This window comes from Ornithorhynchus anatinus, chromosome 12 (assembly GCF_004115215.2).
Source record: "Ornithorhynchus anatinus isolate Pmale09 chromosome 12, mOrnAna1.pri.v4, whole genome shotgun sequence".
Taxonomy (NCBI): domain Eukaryota; kingdom Metazoa; phylum Chordata; class Mammalia; order Monotremata; family Ornithorhynchidae; genus Ornithorhynchus; species Ornithorhynchus anatinus.
The window spans coordinates 59,590,854-59,611,688 of NC_041739.1; the positions used below are offsets into that span (position 1 = coordinate 59,590,854).

Here is a 20,835-nt window from a genome sequence, read left to right on the forward strand (position 1 = left end):
AGTGAGGAGAGATAGGGGGTGCTGGGTGGTCCACCCTCACCTTGGGGGCTGTCCAGGAGGGCAACCAGCGCACAGTTGAAGCAGTGTGGCTCGGCGGAAAGAGCACGGGCTTTGGAGTCAGAGGTCATGGGTTCGAATCCCGGCTCGGCCACTTGTCAGCTGGGTGACTTTGGGCAAGTCGCTTCGCTTCTCGGTGCCTCAGTGACCTCATCTGTCAAATGGGGATGAAGACCGGGAGCCCCACGTGGGACAACCTGATTCCCCTGTGTCTACCCCAGCGCTTAGAACAGTGCTTGGCACATAGTAAGCGCTTAACAAATACCAACATTATAATTCCTCCAAACATCCTGGGTGCCCCCTTGGGAGACGTTTTGAGAAGCGACGTGGCTTCGGCCTGGGCGGCAGAAAGACTTGAGTTCTGGCTCTGCCACCTGTCTGCTGCGTGACCTCGGGTGAGTCACTTCACTTCTCCGGGCCTCATCTGTAAAAGGGGGGGATTAAGACCGTGAGCCCCGTGTGGGACAGGGACTGATTAACTCGAATCCACCCTAGCGCTTAGAACGGCGCTTGGCACATGGGAAGCGCTTAACAAGTGCCATAATCGTTACTTATTATTATTAAATAATGATATTTAAAGCGGCTTCCACCGAAGCAGCGTGGCTCAGTGGAAAGAGCCCGGGTTTGGGAGTCAGAGGTCGTGGGTTCTAATCCCAACTCTGCCGCTTGCCAGCTGGGTGACTTTGGGCAGGTCACTTCACTTCTCGGTGCCTCAGTTACCTCCTCTGAAAAATGGGGATGAAAACCGGGAGCCCCCCGTGGGACAACCTGGTCACCTGGTATCCCCCAGTGCTCAGAACGGTGCTTTGCACATAGCGAGCGCTTGACGGACACCACCGTTTATTTTTTATTTTCTTTAATTACTGTTATTACATTGGCCTAGGTGATCGAATGTGAGGTAGGGGGCTGACTCAGTTGACCCAGGGGGGCACTGCTCCTGCTCTTCGTCTTCCAGCGCTAGGGTCCAGTGGCCCCGGGGGACGCCACCCCCACGGGCCGCGGGAACCAGAAAGGGAAGAACCCTGCGGCCCCTCTGCCAGCGAATCAGCCTCCCCGCTGCCCCCCGTTGCCGCAGCGTCCCCTGTCGGCCCTCCGGGTCATGCCCCCCTCTGCCCGGTAGGCTCAGCGAGGCCTCCCCTTGCCCAACCAGACTTGGTGGCTTGCCTCGCCCCCGCCCGCCGAGGCTCTCGCTCCTCCTGCAGTGCTTGGCGTCGAGTAAGCGCTTCCAAGATACCATCGTCATCAACATCCATCTCCCCTCTCCCGCCCCGCGTGGCTCTCGCACCTCCTCCCCTCCCCGGCGGCTGTCGCTCTTCCTCCGGTGCTCGGCGCACAGTAAGTGCCTAACATATACCATCGTCATCATCCTCCCCTCCCCCCCGTGGCTCTCGCACCTCCTCCCTTCCCCCGCCCCCGCCCCCCCGTGGCTCTCGCTCTCCCTCCCCGCGACCCTCAGCACCCCTCGTGGCTCTCGCGCCTCTTCCCCGTCCCCCGTGGCTCTCGCGCCTCTTCCCCGCCCCCCGTGGCTCTCGGGCCCCCGCCCCCCGTGGCTCTCGCACCTCCTCCCCCCGTGGCCGTCGCGCCCCCTCCCCGCGTGGCTCCGGTCCCGCCCTCGCCCCCCGCGTCTTTCGCCCCTCCTCCCCGCCGGCCGCCGTGGCCGGTGGCGCCCCGTCCCCTTCCCGGCCCGCCCCCCGGTGGCTCTGGCTCCTCCTCCCCGCCCCCTCCCCCGGCCGGCCGGTCGGTCCTGGGCGGCGGGGCCGGCGGGAGCCGCCGAGCGTTGGCGGCGGCGCTTAGGGCTTCTCCCGGCATCTCCTCGGAGCGGGGCGGAGGGGGGCGGCAGGACCCCCGGGTTGCGGGCGGTCCGGTCCGGTCCGGCCCGGCCGCACCGATGGCCAGCGCGGACGGCGCCGACCCGGGGCCCCCCGACCCTGCCGCCCGCGAGGCCCGGCGCTGGATCGAGGTGAGCATCCGCGGCGGCTCCGGCCTCCCCCGGCCCCCGGTCCGGCCCCCGGTCTGGCCCCCGGTCTGGCCCCCGGTCTGGCCCCCGGTCTGGCCCTCTCTGCCCCCGGCCGGCGATGCCCGGGCCCGGCAGGCCGTTTGGCGGAGAGCGGGCGGCCCCCGGCCCCTCCCGCCTCCCCCCGGCCCATCTCTGCTGATTCAGGACGATGCGTTTCCGCAGCCGGGGGTGACCGGGGAGAGGGGGAGGGGGGAGGCCACATCTCCCCGAAACGACACGGCCGGGAGGTGGGCACCGCCCTCCCCCGACCCCCCCCCCCCTCCGGGGTCCCCCGGGTCCCCCGGGCCCCGGTGAGGCCCAAACGACCCCGGGCGGCCGTGTCGCCCCCCGTTCTGCGCGGGTCCGGTGGGACCCGGACGAGGGGTCTCCGGGCCGGGTTGGGCGGGTGCGAAGGGTCCCAGATCTTCCCGAGCGCATCCCGAGCCGGGGTCCCGGCGGAAAGAAGGGGGCCGCGGGGTCCCTCACTGGAACCCCCCCGACCCCGGACGCCCCGGCCCTCAGGGTGACCAAGGGCTGGGGCTTTTGCGGACATCGTTCCTCACTCCGGGGATGAATCCTTTGTGTCTCCCTTACCTACCGGGAGCTCGGCATTTGGTCTCCTCTTGGCTTCCCGCTTAGACTGCGAACTCCTCGAGGGCAAGGAGCGTATTCGTGTTGGGTGCCCGGGCGGCGCCCACCCCACCCCGCCCCCCCACTTAGTGTGCTCGGCTCTCAGGAGGAGCCCGGTAGACGCCGCTGGGGATTGGGGAGAACTTCACGGAAGAGCTGCCCCCCGTCTGTGAAGTCTGTGCATTCGCTTCGTTATAAGAATCGGCACGGGCCATCGGACGCCCCCGACTCTCCCCTCTCCGACCCTGATTCTCCCCCGGCGACCGGCGCGGTCCGTCCACTCTGACTTTCCCCTCGCCACCCCCGACTCTCCCCTCTCCGACCCTGATTCTCCCCCGGCGACCGGCGCGGTCCGTCCAATCTGACTTTCCCCTCGCCACCCCCGACTCTCCCCTCTCCGACCCTGATTCTCCCCCGGCGACCGGCGCGGTCCGTCCAATCTGACTTTCCCCTCGCCACCCCCGACTCTCCCCTCTCCGACCCTGATTCTCCCCCGGCGACCGGCGCGGTCCGTCCAATCTGACTTTCCCCTCGCCACCCCCGACTCTCCCTCAGTGACCCGGCCCAGACCATCTAATATCCCTGACTCTCCCCGCTCCACCTGTTTCTGTCCCAGTGACCCAGCATGGGCCATCCAAAACCCTTGACTCTCCCCTCTCCGTGGTAAGAAGCAGCGTGGCCTAATGTAAAGAGCACAGGCCCGGGAGTCAGAAAACCTGGGTCTTAAACTCGGCTCAACCACGTTCCTGCTGATGAATGACCTTGTACGAGTCGCTTCTCTGCACCTGGGCTGCTTCATCTGTAAAATGGGGATTCATCTCCTTGAGGCCGTGAGTCCCATGTGGACGTGGATTGTGGCCGACCCGATTATTCTGTATTTACCCCAGCGCCCAGTACAGAGCTTGGCGTGTAATAAGCGCTTAACAAATGCCACAGTGATCATGATGTCTTTTGAGAATGTAAGACCTTGACCGATTCTATCCCAGGACAGCCCCCTTGTCTACCCAGCCCGGTTCTCCATCTCAAAGGGGACCACCAGGGTGCCCGGAAGAACCATATATTGTTTGACCGGGACTCTCCCCCACTGACCCAATACAGACCATCCATCACCTCCGACTCTTCCCTCTTCATAATAGTAATAATATAAATATGGTGGTAATAATAATGAAAAATGTGGTATTTATTGCGAGAAGCAGCGTGGCTCAGTGGAATGACCCCGGGCTTGGGAGTCAGAAATCATGGGTTCGAATCCTGGCTCGGCCGCTTGTCAGCTGTGTGACTGTGGGCAAGTCACTTCACTGCTCTGTGCCTCAGTTCCCTCATCTGTCAAATGGGGATGTAGACTGTGAGCCCCACGTGGGACAACCCGATCCCCTTGTATCCTCCCCGGCGCTTAGAACAGTGCTTTTCACATAGTAAGGGCTTAACAAATGCCATCGTTATTATTACTGTTAAGTGTTTACTACGTGCCAGGCACTGTACTAAGCGCTGGGGTGGATACAGGCAAACCGGGTTGGACACAGCCCCTGTCCCACGTGGGGGTCTCAGTCTCAATCCCCGTTTTACGGATGAGGTAACTGAGACTCAGAGAAGTGAAGCGACTCACCCAAGGTCACACAGCAGACAAGTGGCAGAACCGGGATTAGAATTCATGGGGTGAAATAACGGCTCTAAGGACCGAAAACGACGGCAGCAGATCCCTGACTCTCCCCCAGTGACCCAGCGGGGACCATCCAACATCCCCGATTCTCCTCCGGTGACCCAGCACAGACAGTCCAACACCACGGACTCTCCCCTCTCCATCCCCGACTCCCCTGTCCCACTCATCGTAACTCATTCTGGACCTACCACCCCGTACACTAAAATCTCAGAGAGAGGTGAGAACCTAATTTAGCGGTGGCCGGGGCATCGGAAGCTCGTTTCCCGTCGTGCACGGAGCCGGTGTCGTCGCCTGTGGTGGCTGCGGTAGAGTTGGTGTTGGGTGGGATTGGGCCCTGCCCGGTGCTCTCCGCAGGCTGGGCCTCCCGCTTCTAACAGAGCAGGGGGCCCTGGTCGCACGGTGGAGTCTGAGCACGGTCGGCCCGGTGGCTTCCTTTGGGCGAGTGTGCATTATCGAGGGACAGATCCCGTTTCCACGGCAGGATCTCGGATTCCCTGCAAGACAGCCTGGGCTCGCCGGCTGGCCCGTCCACGCCAGCTTAACGGTGAACCCCTCTTCGGGTCGGGCCACGCCCGGGTGCCAGATTCGCCCTCGGAACCCTAGAGACCCGGGTCTCGGCGGGGCTTTGGGGCGCAGAGTCGCCGCCTGCCGCGGTTCGCAGGCCGATCAGCCCAAGGAGCAGAAACGGGTTTGGTGTGAGCGCAGTTCTGGCAGGAGATGTTCTTCTGGGACCGATTTTTGCCTCCTCCTGGGGCCTCGTTACCGCTTGGTTACGGGCACGGATTTGGTTCCTGGGCACCGGGGGTGGCAAAGCGCTCCAACAACAGCACCGACGGGCACCGGCTGGCGGGCTGGCGGCCTCTGGATGCCAGACGGGTGCTTTAGGGGGCCCTGGCCGGGTGCCTGAGAACATTCCTTGTGATCTCATCCCTCCAGGGGCTTAGACTCCCAACAGGGGTGGCTTTAGCCAAAAATTGCCAACTATCAAGAGGTAAAAGGGTTAAGGGCAGAGTGAAAATGATAAAAAATGAAAGTATCCAAATAGATGACTAAACAGAGACTGGCATCTGTGTCCATTCTCCTATCGGTCATTTGTTTTAATGCCTGTCTCCCCTGCTAGACTCAGAAGCTCCTCGAAGGCAGGAATCATGTCTACCGACCGTGTTGCGGCACACTCTCCCAAGCGCCTAGTATGGTGTTCTGAACTCAGTGAGTTCTCAATAAGTACCACGGATTGATTGATTGCTGAAGTGGTAGTGGGGACAGAGGTGACCTGATCAGGAAGGAGGGGGCTTTGTATGGGGTTCCAGAGGAGGGGAGGAAGGGTGTAATTCTGGGGATTTGAAGCCGAGACAGCCGGGGCAGAGATGAAAAGGGGGATTCGGGGAGGATGGAGTCACGTTTCAGGTGGTCCTCGATGCCACCTTTGCCGACCGGAAGTAGCGGGCGTTCATTATGTTATGAGGATCATGCAGTTTACAATGAATAAAATGGCGCCAACAATCGATGATATTTCCTTAGCACCTACTGTGGGCAGAGCACTGTACTAAGAGCCCGTGAGAGAGTACCATGCAGCTAATAGGCCCAATCCCTGCCATCTGAAGGGGAGAAGGGCAGTAAAAATAATTAAAAAACATTAGGATCAGGGAAAATTGGGTATGTAGACGAGAGAGTGCTTAAGGAATAGGGTAAGCTGCTCAGGTGGCAGGGAGAACAGAAACGCCGAGGTGAGAGTTGTGGGATAGCGTCTGCGGAGAAGAGAAATTATATAGGGCTAAGTCTGTTTGGAGGAGCAGGGGTTTTCAAATGGTTTTGAGAGACAGGGGCGAGGCACAGTGACTAGGTGAACTGGAGAGGAACAAAGAGTGTGAGCTGGGATGTAGTGGGAGAAGAGAGTGGCTAAGTAGAAGGAAAAGAGAGCAGATTGAGAACTTTAAATCCAGTAGTCAGAAGTTTCTCCTTGACGCAGAGAGGAATGGGCAACCATTGGGAGTGGACATAGCACAAAAGGATGTTTTAGAAAAATGGTCTGGGCAAAAACATGAATGTGAATGGAGAGGGGAGAGGTCGGAGACAGGAGGCCGGTGAGGAGACCGATGCAGTAATCGAGTCGAGATATAAGGGCCCGGACCAGAATGGGGGCGGTTCGGATGGAGAGGAAGGGGCGGGTTCTGGAGATGATGTGACGGTAGAACTGGCAGCATTTGGTGACTGGATATGTAGGTTGAAAGAGAGGGAGGAGTCAAAGATAATACCGACTTTGTGGACTTTCGGGATGGGAGGGTAGTGGCATTGTCCACTCTGAAGGGATAGTTAGGTGGGAAGAGAGGATTGGGAGGGAAGCTGAGACAAGAGGAACTGTGAGATTGCAAGTGGTTAGGTTAGAGAGGTCAGGGCAAGAGAGGGAGATTGGGGGTCATCCACATAGAGGTGGTGATTCCATTTGTGGGAGTAGACGAGCTCCTCAAGGGAGTGACTGTAAGAAGGGGGACCCAGAACAGAGCCTTGAGGGACCCCTCACAGTCAGAGGGTGGGAGGCAGAGGAGGAGCCAGCTAGAAAGACTTAGAAGGAGCCGCCGGAGAGGTAAGAAGGGAACCGGGAGAGATCTATGTTGTTCGAACTACTGCAACCTTCTGCGGAAACCTGCCGAAGCTAGAGTGGGTTGCCAATGTGGGAGCCCGGGACCCCACCCCTGGCCCCAGAAAGTCAGCGTTCCCGCCTCCCCCCCAACACCAGGGTTGCTGTGAACACAATCTCCACTTTCTGAGCTGTGGCGCTCGGTGGCAGGATCCAGAGCGGAGGGAGGCCAGGCCCTGGGAATAAAGACGCCAGACCCATGGATTGTACCCGATGGGATGGGCCACCTCCCCAGTGGCTGCCCTGGGGCGGATGAAGCACAACTCTGCGAGGCTTCTGCCAGTCGGGGCGGAGGGAGGGAGGGAGGGAGGGAGGTGTGAAAAGCTGCCAGGATTCCCCGCTTTGATTTCATTGGAGTTGGTGACCACGACGTACCCCCCTCCCCCTCGTCCCCCCCCCCCCCCCCCGCGGGGCTTTTCCTGGCCCGGAATTTCACCAGCTGAGAATGCAGCTTGGATCGAGTGTGACCGCTCATCAGCAATTTTCACGTCCGTTCCAGCCCCGGCCCCGGCCTCTGCCTTAGCCCCGGCCCCCGGCCCAAGCCTGGGAAGGCCGAGGGGTTAGTTGCTGGGGGTGGGGAGGCGGGAGGATTCTGCCTTCCCAGCAAGAAGTCTGATTCTCTGACTGGCCTTGAATTCCAGCCACCATTGGGAGGGGCTGAGCATACCCAGAGTTGACTATTAATGACCAGGGAGTGGGCCAGACCACCATCCGAGCCAGGGTGGGAGCCGGCTTCCACCCAACCCGGGGGTCATGCTTTTGGGGTTGTCGTTGTTGGGGTGTGCTGGGAATTGTAGTCCCAGGGGGTGACCGGGGGCTCCTATGAGTACCCCTCCTGGGTCTCACGCCAGCTCCGTTCCCCTGTCTGGGCATTTTCTGGTTGTTGTTGATTTCTTTCTGCATGATCCCGTGTACCCAGGCTCTCACTCTTTGAACACGATAGGCACCCAGAATGGGGCTCTGCCCAAAGCAGACATCCACTACAGTGCTCTCCTCAGAGTAGGGGTCTGGTACAGTGCTCTGTTCAGAGTAGGCATTCAAATAATAATAATAATAATAGTGGTATTTGCCAAGTGCTTACTATGTGCTAGGCACTGTACTAAGCACTGGGGTGGGTACAGGCAAATCGGGTTGGACCAAATCCCTGTCCTACATGCGGCTCATCTGTAAAATCCCCATTTTACAGAGAAGCGAAGCCCAGGGTCTCGCAGCGGACAAGTGACGGAGCAGGGATTAGAACCCACGACCTTCTGACTCCCAGTCCCGGCCCCTCTCCACTGTGCCAGACTGCTCATTGGCCGAGGGGTGCCCCATCCTGGAACCGGGGTCCTGGGACGCAGGGTTCGGCAGGAAGTGAAAGCGGCGGTGGAGAGGAAGCAGGTTGTCCGCTTCCCAGGATCGTGGGGCCTTTGAAGCCGGAGGAGATTCCCAGGGACTAAGGGCGATCGCTGGCAGTGGGGGCTCTCCCCGAGCCTGCAGGGGAGCCGGGACTGGGCACACCCTCTCGTTGACATAGTACAGATTTTTGGGGGGCTCATTATGACTGGAAACAGGTCTGCTAAATCTGTTGTATTGTACTCTCTCAAGCGCTTAGTTAGGTGTTCTGCTCATAGTAAGTGCTCAATAAATACCCCTGATTGGTCGATCAATTGAGCTGGGGCCGCGGGGCTTTCGGGGAGCCCTCGCCATCCCTAGAAAGCCCCAGGCCTCTTACCACTGCCTGCACCCCAAGAATCGGACCACCGGTCAGCGGGCCAGCATGGGCACCAAAAACGGCAGTTTACAGAGATAACCGTAATATCCAGCTGGCCTCCCCTTCTCCCCCCCTGGACAGGCTGGCCTTGGGGTTCCAGCCCCAGCCCCAGCTCCTCTCTGCCCCCCCCCCCGCCCTCTCCTTTAGAGCGTTCTAAAAGTGGATGCGACGGCTGTCGCCGTGGCTCCAGGGTCCTGGGTCCTGGATTAGCACCTCCAGCTGCGCCAGGCGGAGGGCTGGCATTACCCGGCCACCCGAGGTGGGTAAAAATAGCCCTGGATTGGGCTGTTGCTATCCCTTCCCGGGCTCTGCCCAATCTCTGTCCGGGGAGGAGCCCAGGGCAGGGGGACTCCGGGGGCGTGGGTGAGGGGCAAGCCGGAGACTGGCACTTCCAGGTGACGGAAGCCCCGGGTGCCTGTGCGGTCAGAAACCTGGAGCCTCTTCCCTGTGGCATTAAGGGAAGACACTTCCTGTTTCCACAGGAGACGGGGAAAATCACTGCCCGGTCAAAAATCAACCAGTCAGCCGTTCCTCCTCCCGGAGAATCTCAGCCATGCCGCCCCTCGGCCGCCCAACGGATGCCACGCCGCCCCTCAGCCGCCCAAGAGGCACCACGCTGCCCCTGCCGCAGAGGCATCACCTTCCTAACGGGCAGGGCGCGAGAGTCAGGAGACCTGGGTTCAAGCCCCAGCTTTTCCTCTTTGGGAAAGTCATTTATTCATTCGTTCATTCAGTTGTATATATTGAGTGCTTACTGTGTGCAAATCACTGAACTAAGCGCTTGGGAGAGTACAATATAACACTCAACAGACATATTCCCTGTCCACAGGGAGCTCACAGTCTAGAAGAGGAGACAGGCATTAATATAAATAAATGAATTTCATCTGTTTTGTCCTCAGTTTCCTCATCTGTAAAATGGGAATATGATACCCGCTCCATGCAAATCTAGATTTTTCAGGCCCCCGTGGGATAGGGATTGTGCCGGATCTGATTATCGGTGGCCACTTTAAAGCTCGGCACAGTGCTGGGCACAGGTTAAGCGCTTACTCAGTACTTTAACCGAACACGTACCTGGACCGTGCCCTGGAACTCCCAGTACAAGGGCAGAGGCCCAGAAGAAGCCATGTACTCTGTTTCTCTCTCACTTCGTAGGCCTTGGGACCAAACACCTGGGGGTCGGTTAGGCTGGGGTCCCCCGGTCATCAGTGAGGAGAGATGCCGGGTTTTGGTATTGTCCAACTAGTCAGATACTTATTTGGTGCCCAGCTCCCAGCACCCTGCCCGCCGGCTGACGCTCAGAGGAGAAACGGTGGTTGCCTAGTGGAAAGAGCCCGGGCCTGGGGGTCAGGAGACCTGGGTTCGGATCCCACCTCTGTGCCTGGCCTTCTGTGTGACCTTGGGTAAGTCTCTTAACTTCTGTTTGCTCATCTGTAAAATGGGGAATCAGGACCTGCTTCCTTCACCATTACACTGTGAGCCCCCTTTGTGAGCTGGACTGTGTCTAACCTGACTTTTATCTACTCCAGCGCTTAGAGCAGTGCTTGGTTCACAGAAAGCGGTGAGCAAATGCCACAGTTATTACTGTGGTTATGCCCGGTTCTGCACCCTGCTCTGAGCAGGCACCCTGCCATTCCTGATGAAGCAGCATGGCATAATGGACAGAGCACGGGCCTGGGAGTCAGAAGGTCACGGGTTCTAATCCCGGCTCCGCCACTTGTCTGCCGTGTGACCTTGGGAAAGTCACTTCACTTCTCTGGGCCTCAGTTACCTCATCTGGAAAATGGGGAGATCGAGACTGTGAGCCCCATGTGGAACAGGGACTTTGTCCAACCCGATGTGCTTGTATCCACCCCAGCGCTTAGTACAGTGCCTGGCACATAGGCGCTTAACAAATACCATAAATTAAATGATGCTTTGGTGGTTCCCGGGTAGGTGATGGGGGTAGCAACTCCAGCCGAGAGGACCTGCCCTGCCCCCGACCCTCTCTCCTCCAAGAAAACCTAAAGCCTCGATCTTTGCGAGCAGAGGGACTCACACCCACCTTGAGGAAGGATCCGCCAGCTGCCCACCCGCCCTCCCAGACGGCTCTCTGGTCCAGGGCCTGGGCCTTGCCTTGAGGGAGGAGGACGATGACGACGGCTCAGTTGGAGTCCGGATTCTCGGGTTGCATCTAAATTCCCTCCGGACAGGGCCATTTATTATAAAACCCCGAGACGCGAGCAAAATTCACTGGCTCAGACCCTGCCATGGTCTACGGTTTCCTATGGGCCAGTTTCCTTTAGCCCCGCTAGAGGAAAGACCCATTGTGGGCTGAGATGGGGAAGCTGGTGTCGGTGCTGAATTCTGGAGGTTTTGTGGGGTTCAGCACAGAGAGGAAGAGGGTGTTGTCTCTGAATCTGATGAGGGTTAGGCTACTGGGTTCTGGACAAAGCAATCATCATCCTCCACCTCAAACAGAAACTCCGTAGCACTGGCTTTAAAGCATTCAGTCACCTTGCCCCCTCCTCCTCACCTTGCTGCTCTCCTACTACCCACACACTTCTCTCCTCTAATGTCAATCTACTCACTGTACCTCAATCTCGTCCATCTCGCTGCCGACCTCTTGCCCACGTCCTGCCTCTGGCCTGGAACTCCCTCCTCTTTCATATATGACGGACAATTAGTCTTCCCACCTTCAAAGAGGCCCTCCAAGAGGCCTCCCTTGACTAAGCCCTCCTTTCCTCTTTTCCCACTCCCTTCCGCGTTGCCTGACTTGCTCCCTTTATCCATCCTCCCCACCCCCACAGCACGTATAGACCTATCTGTAACTTATTTATTTATATTAGTACCTGCCTCCCCCTCCAGACTGAAGCTCACTATGAGCAGGGAATGTGTCTGTTATATTGTTGTGTTATATGCTCCCAAATGCTTAGTACAGTGTTCTGCACCCAGTAAGCATTCAATAAATATGATCGATCCTCAACTCTTTGGACTGGGCGCTTGCTGTGGGTGGGCTACTGGACTGGGCACCTGCCTTGGGCAAGCGGCTGAACTAGGTGCCAGCTGGGATAGAAGGAGGGTGGGAAAGGCAAACTGAGCATATTGATAGTGGTGCGAGGAAAGACTTGCTGGAGAGGACCTCTCTGCCCCAGTCTGGGTTTGGGCTGCCAGGGATGGGCCAGAGGGCCTGGGACGTGAGTGAGGAGCACCGCCTGCCCGAGGGAAGCAACATGGCCTAGTGGAAAGAACACGGGCCTAGAAATCAGAGGACCTTGGTTCTAATCCAGGCTATGCCACTTTTCTGCTGTGTGACCTTGGGCAAATCCCTTACCTTCTCTGTGCCGCAGTTACCTGTAAAATGAGGATTTAGACCGAGCCCTGTGTAGGATGGGGTCTGTATCCAACCTAATTACCTCATATCTGTCCCGGTGCTTAGTGCAGTGCCTGGCATATAGAAGGTGCTCAGCAAATGCCATTAAAAAAAAAAGAGGGACACCCTCCCCCCACCCCAGCCTGGCACTTCTTTTCTAAATGGCGTCCCCTTCCTCAGGGCCATCCAGCTGTCATGGGCTCTCCAGCCTGGCCCGGGCCCCTCTTGTGCTGGTGGGAGGGATTCCAGTTTGCAGAATCTGGCTTCCTGTGCCCCCTGCCCTGTGGGCCATGCTGCCCCAGAACGAACGGCGTCAAAGAAAGAATGTGTCCAATTCCCACTTCTGTCCTTTTTCTGAGCACAACACGGTGAACACTTCGTAAACACCGTGACTGCTGAGAACCGTTTCCAGGTCCCTCATCGTGCTCACCCCGAGCCTCCCGTTCTGCGAGGCCGGGGTCATTGAAATGGGGTTTGAGCTGATGGTCTGGGCTCTGCCCCCTCCTCAGCCCCACATCAGCACCCTGCTCAGCACAGCGCCAGCACCGCGCTCAGCCCCGTTCCCCTCCTCCTCGGCCGGGCGGAGGGGCCCGGCCACTGGGACCGCCAGCAGAGGGGATTGTGCTTTCAGGCCGAGAAAGTGGGTCAGCGAGGCCCGGGCCCGGAGCCGGAAACCCCCAGCTAGGCCTCGGAGCTGCGCGGGAGACAGACCCACCACGTTGGGGTCTGGTGCTGGTCGACTGATGTTCTCCGCCCCCTCCCACCCCCGCCATCCCCAGGGCCCGTTCCCAAGGGGGCGTTCCCGGGAGTCCTGGAAACGGGGATGGGTGGGGGCAGGGAAGGAGGTGGCTCTAGCTTTTGTTTCCTGGGAAGGTTCCCTCTTGGCCGGATTCTTCAGGGTTTCCCGTTCCCGGGTGATTTGCCTTCTTTCCTCTCCTAAAGCGGGAACAGCCATGTCCCTCCCCAGCTTCCAGGCCGTCTAGAAGGCCCCCTCCTCCAGGAGGCCTGTCCCAACCGGTCTCCTCTTCTCTGCTCATCCCCTCCGCACTTGGGCCTTGCCGTTTTCCTCACTAATTCTTTTTTGCATCATTCAATCAGTCCATTGTGTTTATTGAGCGCTTACTGTGTACAGAGCACTGTACTAAGCGCTTGGGAGAGAACTATATAAGACACATTCCCTGCCCACAACGAGTTTACAGGCTTGAGGACTGCATCATTTGTCTGCTTTTGCGTGTTGTATCAGTGTCCCTCTCGTTCCCACTGTTTGTTTGCAGTCTGCTCACGGAAGCTGCCCTGCCCACGGCAGGCACTCAACCCGCCACTTTGCCCCCAGCAATCATCCACTACAGTGCTCCACCCCCTTCAGGTGCCCAGCACAGTGCTCAACACAAAGCAGTTGCTCAGGTACCCCCGGTGGTAACGATGGCGATAAAGGCCCGTCTGCATATTTCAAAAGCGCAAAGCTGACAGAATGTAATAATTACATTTAAGTGGTTTTTTTTTATGGTATTTGTTAAGCGCTTAGTCTGTATCAGGTGTTTGTACTAAGCGCCGGGGTAGATTAGGTTGGACACACTCCCAGTTTCACATGGGGCGCACAGTCTTAATCCCCATTTTACAGACGAAGTAACTGAGGCACGGAGAAGTGAAAGTGACTTGCCCAAGGTCACACGGCAGACAAGCGGCAGAGACGGAATTAGAACCCAGGTCCTTCCGAAGATCAGGCCCATGCTTTATCCACTAGGTCACGCTGCCTCTCTATGTTCGAGCACTGTTCTAAGCGCTGAGTGCCTCGGTTTCTCCTCTGTCCCAGGTTGTTTCCCGCCCCCATCCCCTCACCGGACTCAGTCTCTCAGTAGCCTGGCAGAGCGATGTTTGTTCTTCAGAAAAGGCCACGGGATTTGAGACAGAAATACCAGGACCGCTCGGGAGCCCCACCCACCAGCCAGCTGATGCTGCCACTGGAAAGGTCACTGGGGGGAAGGTCAAAGGGCACCAAGCATCCCGTGTTCCCGCCAGCGCGGCCTCCGTGCGATGGCCTCATAGCCCCGGCCTGTGGCCACCCCCGGACGCCCAGCTGGGTGCCCCGAGCCTCGGCGTCTTCGCGGTGCCGGGCCGTGGGGCGAGACGCTCCTGCGGGGTTGTGGCCAGGCTGGGCCGCCAACTTATCCACCGCGGGCACTGCCCTCGAGAAGCTGGAGCATGGCTTAGTGGGTAGAGCACGGGCCTGGGAGTCAGAAGGACCTGGGGTCTAATTATGGCTCCGCCACATGTCCGTTGGTGACCTTGGACAAGGTACTTCACTTCTCTGGACCTCAGTAACCTCATCTGACTGTGGGCCTTATGTGGGATGAGGACTGTGTCCAACCTGATTAAGTTGTATCTACCTCAGGGCTTGGAACAGTGTCTGGCACATAGAAAGCACTTTACAAGTTCCATTATTATTATTTATTAGGGGCATCAGGCAGACTGAGGCGGAAACATCCCGGAAGCAGGTGCAACTGGTGTAATCTCTGCCCCTCATGGAGCTCCCAGACCAAGAGGGAGGGAGAGCGTGGGAGGGTGGGTCTTTTATCCCCATTGAATAAATGAGAAAACTGAGGGCCAGAGAGGTTTAGTGACTTGCTCGAGGTCCCGCAGCAGGTCGGGGCAGAGTCGGAACTCGGGTCTCTCGAAGCCCGCGCCCAGGCTGCCCGTAGGAGGGACTGTGCCTGACTCGGCTCAGACAGAGGCAGACGTCTCCCCACCAGGAGGGAGAGGGAGCCTCCAGTGACCGGAAGGGCAGAGGTGGACACGGCGACGGGAGTCCGTTCTGCAGCATCGTGTATCTGTTGGGGGACACCTCAGATTTGGGGCGAGCTCAGGGGTCTTCTGGGAGGGAGAGTGGAGCTTACTCTCCTGGAAGGAAGGCCCCAGTCCAAGCACGTATCATATCCCACCTCACCTACCGCATCAGCCTCCTCGATGCCCTCCCTAACTCCAGCCTCTCCAGACTGTTTTTCGCTCTGCTGCCTGGATAATTTTCTAACGGATCATTCTGTGCATGTATCCCCACCCAGAAACCTCCAAAGGCTGCCCACCCACCTCCACATCAAATTCCTCACCGTCGGCTCTAAGGCCTTCAATCACCTCTCTCCATTTTTTACATAACCTTGCTAATCTCCTGCTACAGCCCAGTCCGCACATTTCACTCCTCTAACCCCAACCTACTCAGTGTGCCTCGATCTCATCTATCTCTCTGCCAACCTCTTGCCCACCTCCTCCCTCTGGCCTAGAACCCCCTCCCGCTTCGTGTCCAACAGAACACACTCTCCCCATCCTCAGAGCCCTATGAAAATCGTATCTCCTCCAAGGAGCCTTCCCTGACTCTCTTTTTCCCACCTCTTCCCACCGTTTCCCCACCCTATTCGCCTTCCCCTCTGTATCAGGTGTGCCCTTGGGTCTGTGCTTCTTAAAGCACTTCGATACTCATCCCACTTCAGCCCCACAGCCCTGTGTCCAGAGCCTTATACTCTGCTGCCTTCCTTCCCCGTAATTTACTTTTAGACGTCTCCCTCACTACACTGTAGACTCCTTGAGAGCAGGGGCCGTGTCTACCACCCTGTTGCAATGAAACATGGCCTAGTGGTTAGAGCACGGGCCTGGGAGTCAGAAGGTCATGGGTTCTAAAAACGGCTCTGCCACTTGTCTGCTGTGTGACCTCGGGCAGGTCGCTTCTCTTTTCTGTGCCTCAATTTACCTCATCTATAAAATGGAGATTGAGACTGTGAACCCCACATGAAACAGGAACTGTGCTTGTATCCATTTGCTTGTATCCTCCCCAGTGCTTAGTACAGTGCCTGGCACACAGTAAGTGCTTTACAAATACCATCATTATTATTATCATTATTATTATTATTTTCCCAGGTGCTTAATATAGTGCTGTGCACATAGTAAGCGCTCAATAAATGCCATCGATTAAATCTACGTTGGGCCAATTGTGCCACCTGGCGTTTCAGTTTTTGGAGGATTTCATTTACCTAAACGGCTCCCTTCCACCCCATTTCCCCTCTCCGCACGCCTCACCCCCTCCAAGCTCCCAAGGGGACATTCCCTTTCCTTCTCCAGCCAGAGAACGGTGGAAAGAGCCCGGCTCCGAGCAGCCGGGATTCTGACCTGCCAGTTACCCCAGCAGCGTTACTGTTTTGCAAATCGGTGGTGGGTCCTGTGGCTTCTGGGCCGCTGGAGAGAGGTTGCGGGCTCACACCCCCCCCCGGCTCCCCACCTTGGCTGCGGTCCCACCCTGAATTGATCATCTCCCCGTCCCCGGGGAGGTGGCGGGGAGATGTTTGACAGCGGGACAGCTGTCCCGCGTCCACGGACATGAGCCGTGCCCGCTTCTCTTCCTGTTTTCTTTTCCTAAGGAGGCGCCCGTTGCCAGCTGCCCCCAGATGTCTGAAGCATTCCTTCTGTTGGCCTGCAAGAGTCTTCTGTTCTAGGGCCTGCTTTCTGGCCAGCTCGGCCCCAAGGGGCTTCTGCTCAGGCTGCCGCAGTCAGTATTTGCAGGGCGCCTGCTGCGGGCGGAGCTTTGTGCTGGACACCTGTTGGGGGTAGAGCACTCTGCTGGGCACCTGTTGTGGGTGGAGCACTGTGTTGGGAGCCTGTTGGGGATAGAGCACTGTGCCTGGCACCTGCTGTGGGTGGAACGTTGGGCTGGGCACCTGTTGGAGGTAGAGCACTGTGCTGGGCACCTGCTGTGGGCAGAACACTGTACTGGATTTCAATTGTGGACAAAGCACCATGCTGGGCACTTGCTGTGGGTAGAGCACTGTACTGGGTTAACACTATGGCAAAGGGCTGTGCTGGACACCTTCTGGGGTAGAGCACTATGCTGGATCCCAACTGTGAGCAGAGTGCTATCTTGAGCAACTGATGTTGACAGGGCACTATACCGAGCACCGGGATGAATCCAGGAAAATCAGTTCAGACTCTCCCACCCCCAACAGCGTACCAGGCCAACTGGGGAAGAAGAGGCGCCCAGATCGGTCAGCGAGTCATGCCTCCTGGGTGCCTACTGTGTGCAACCAGTGAAGTGAGCTTGGAGGAGTGGGCAGGAGAAACAGGACTTCTCAGAAACTTCCGGTGCCTGCCCATTTACCTCCACGTCTGACAGAGAGTCCTTACCGTCGGCTTTAAAGTCCTCGATCAGTTCTCCCACTCCTACCTCCCCTCGCCGATCCCCTACTAAAACCCAGCCCGTACACACTCTGCTCCTCTAACGGCAGCCTACGCACCGGTGCCTCGATCTCGTCTATGTCACCGCCGTTCCCTTGCCCACGTCGGGCCTCTGGCCTGGAACTCTCTCTCATTTCATACCCGACAATCACTCTCCCCTCCTTCAAAGCCTTACTGAAGTCACATCTCTTCCAAGAGCCCTTCCTCAATTAAGCCCTCATCTCTCCTATGCCCTATCTCTTCTGCGATACCTACCTGTATCCCTTAAGCACTGGATATTCACCCAGACCTCAGCCCCCCAGCCCTTATGAGGACTCCTCTATCTCTAACTTATTTTCATATCTGTCTCCCCCCCAGACTATAAATCTTTGCCACTTACGGGCAGAGATCATGTCTATCAACTCGTATTGCAGTTGCCCACACGCTTAGTATAGTGATGTGCAGACCGTAAGCCCTCAATACCATGGAATGGTTGACTGATGGACATGTTCTCTGCCCTCAAGGAACTTATTTACTAATAATTTTACTACTAATAATAAGTGCTCACTATATGCCGAGGACTGTGCCGAGCATTGGAGTAGGTACAGTGTACTGGGGTAGGTACAGTTTAAGCATGCGTATGTCATTCGGTCAATCATATTTATTGAGCACTTACTGTATGCAGACCACTGTGCTAAGCGCTTGGGAGAATGTGAAACGATAATAAACAGACACATTATCTGCCCACGACGAGCTTATGTTCTGGTTGCGGGAGGATAGATGTTAATATAAATAAATGACAGATATGTACACAAGGGCAGTGGGGCCGGGGGGGGGATGAATAAAGGGAGCAAGTCAGGGCGACGCAAAGGGGAGTGGGAGAAGATTAAAGCAGAGCTTAGTCAGGGAAGGCTTCTTGGAGGAGTTGTGGTTTCAGTAAGGCTCTGAAGGGGCGGGAGAGTGATTGTCGGATATGACCAGGGAGGGCATTTCAGGCCAGAGGCAAGACAGAGGAGATGGGGTACGATAATATTTGGCATCATTGGCATTAAGGGAGTGAAGTGTGTGGGCCGGGTGGGTTTGTAGTAGGAGGGTGGTGAGGTGAGAGATAGGAGGGGTGAGGTAATTGAGGGCTTTAAAGCTAAGGGTGAGGAGTTTAAGGGTTTAGGTAGTGATATCAGCCCAACACCTACAATGACAGAAACCCGGGAGGACAGAAACAAGTTAGAAATCAGGGTACCGATCGTACTCCATCCCCCGGGCCCGTCTCCGACAACCTGTCCGCTCTCTCTCTGTCGTTTTGCCACTGGACCATGCACCACCGCTTGCCCCGTCTCCCCGCTGGGGAACCCCTCCTCCTCCAGGACAGAGAGCCTACTCCTTTACACCGGTGACAAGCTACACTCTACACTGCAAGCTCGTTATGGGCAGGGACTGTGTCTACCAACTCTGTTATAGTGCTATATTGTACTCCCCGGAAGCAGCAAGGCCCAGTAGATAAGAATCCGGGCCTGGGAGCCAGAAGGACCGGAGTTCTAATCCCAACTCAGCCACTCATCTGCTGTGTGACCTTGGGCCAGTCATGTAATTTCTCTGCGCCTCAGTTATCTCATCTGTAAAATGGGGATTAAGACTGTAAATCCCTTGTGGGACAGGGACTGTGTCCAACCTGATTAACTTGTATTTGCCCCAGTGCTTAGAACAGTGCTTGACACATAGTAAGCGCTTAACAAATACTACTGTTATTATTATTACTCTCCCACATGTTTAGTACTGTGCTCTGCACACAGTAAGTGCTCAATAAATATGATCGATTGATTGCTTGATGCAATAACATTGAGTCAACTGTGTGAGAATCAATACCATTGATTGGTTGATTGCTCCGGTTATTGGGCGGCGGTGGGTGGGGGGGATGTCTCTGGGGCTTGGGTTCTGTTGATTTGTTGGATCTGTTGAGCTTTGGGCCGGGGGCGATGAATTGATGTTCCCCAATGGGGAACCTGAGACACACACGGGTCGGGGCCCTGTTGGCTCACGAGGTCTCCTGGCCTCTGTTTGGGTGTTTTAATCTGGGTAGGATGAGAGGAATTCCATATGTTTCAATCTTCCCTGGACTTTCCTGAATACATTTTTTTGAGAATCCCTGATCAGTGTTCAGATCAGACTAGTGAGAACAGGGACAGGATAACTCTGTGGGTGATGGGGGAAGAGTATGTGTGTGGTGTGTATGTACACTGTGGTGTGACTTGGCTGACTGCTGTGTGGGGTGTGTGTACTGTGTGGTGTGTTTGAGAGTGTGTGTGTACTGTGGGTGTGTGTATGTGATATGTTTGAGGATGTATATAGTGTGTGTGTATAGTTTGTGTGTGTATATAGTGTGTTTGAGGGTGTGTGTGCGCTATGGGTGATTTGTGGATGTGAGGTGTGTATGTTTGTGCTGTGGATGTGGAGAGTGTGGGTGAATGGGTGAATGTGGGGTGTGTGTGTGTGTGTGTGGTGTATGTGTGCTGTGTGGTATAGGTATGTGGTGAGGGCTTAGGGTGGGTGGACCCAACACTCACTGTACTGGTAGGAATTGGGCAGGTCGTGGGAGAGCACTGCTGGCGCTGCCTTGAGGAGAGACGTCTCTGGGAACTCAGACCCTCAGACTTTTGCCAGGGCAAAGTCACTCAAACAGTCACACACACACTCACACTGACACAGAGTGGTCATAAGTCCTTGTGGAACGTTAAACCTTAATAACCGGAATATCACGCATATAAACGTTTTTTACAAGAGGCTTCAGGGCCCAGGGAAAGCCGGCTAACACTTCAGCTCCGCGGGCGGCCTGGCTGGTGGGGAGGAGGGGCGACCGGGCGGAGGGTCCGTGGGGCGGTGGAGGGGCCGGGGCGGTGGGTCTGGCAGAGCTCAGGACCTCGGCAGCCCTCCCCGCTCCCAGGGCTGGGAGGCGCGTGGATGGTGAATGACCCCGGGACATCCAGCACAGCACTCTGCACACAGCAGGCACCCCCTACAGTGCTCCGCACATAGCAGGCACCCAGGAAATGCCATGGATAGATTGAAAAGTCACTGTGGACAGATGTCAGCCAGGCGTGGGGAGAATTTTCCATTTCCTTCTGGTGTCATTGCTCTGCCAGGGGGTGACTGGAGCCCCACTGAGGGTGTGGAGCTCATACAACTCCTGTGTGTTCGCTGGTTTGGGGTTCGGACCAAAAACATGGAAGAGAAACCCTGTCTGAGTCGGTATCTTCCACGGAGCTCCTGGGAGGCAGGAGTGGCCGCCTCCCTGGTGACGACGGGAGCTTCACCGCCAGAGCGCAGAATGATGTTCTAGAGAGTGGATCCGGGCAGCGGAATGGAGTCTGACAGGAGAAGGCAGGGGCTGGAGGCATGAAGGACAGCAGGGAGGCAGGATATAGTAATAATAATAATTGTGTAATTTAAGTACAATTAAATACCCTGACACTGAACTTAGTGCTGTGGGGAATACAAGCAAATAGGTTTGGACCCAGTCCCTGTCCCCCCTGGAGCTCACAGTCTCAATCCCCATTTTACCGAT

The 20,835-nt window shown here is 56.9% G+C and overlaps 1 protein-coding gene across 5 annotated transcripts in view; it reads left to right on the forward strand.

Moving 5' to 3' along the window:
• The first annotated feature begins 1,800 nt into the window (after positions 1 to 1,800).
• LIMCH1 (LIM and calponin homology domains 1) overlaps positions 1,801 to 20,835 on the forward strand; it is a 75,582-nt gene continuing 56,547 nt past the window's right edge. For all 5 annotated transcript variants that reach the window (XM_029076717.1, XM_039913694.1, XM_039913696.1 and 2 more), the window contains exon 1: positions 1,801 to 2,017. In XM_029076717.1, coding sequence (XP_028932550.1) covers positions 1,946 to 2,017 — 72 coding nt within the window. In that variant the 5' untranslated portion in view covers positions 1,801 to 1,945. The remainder of the gene's footprint in view (positions 2,018 to 20,835) is intronic.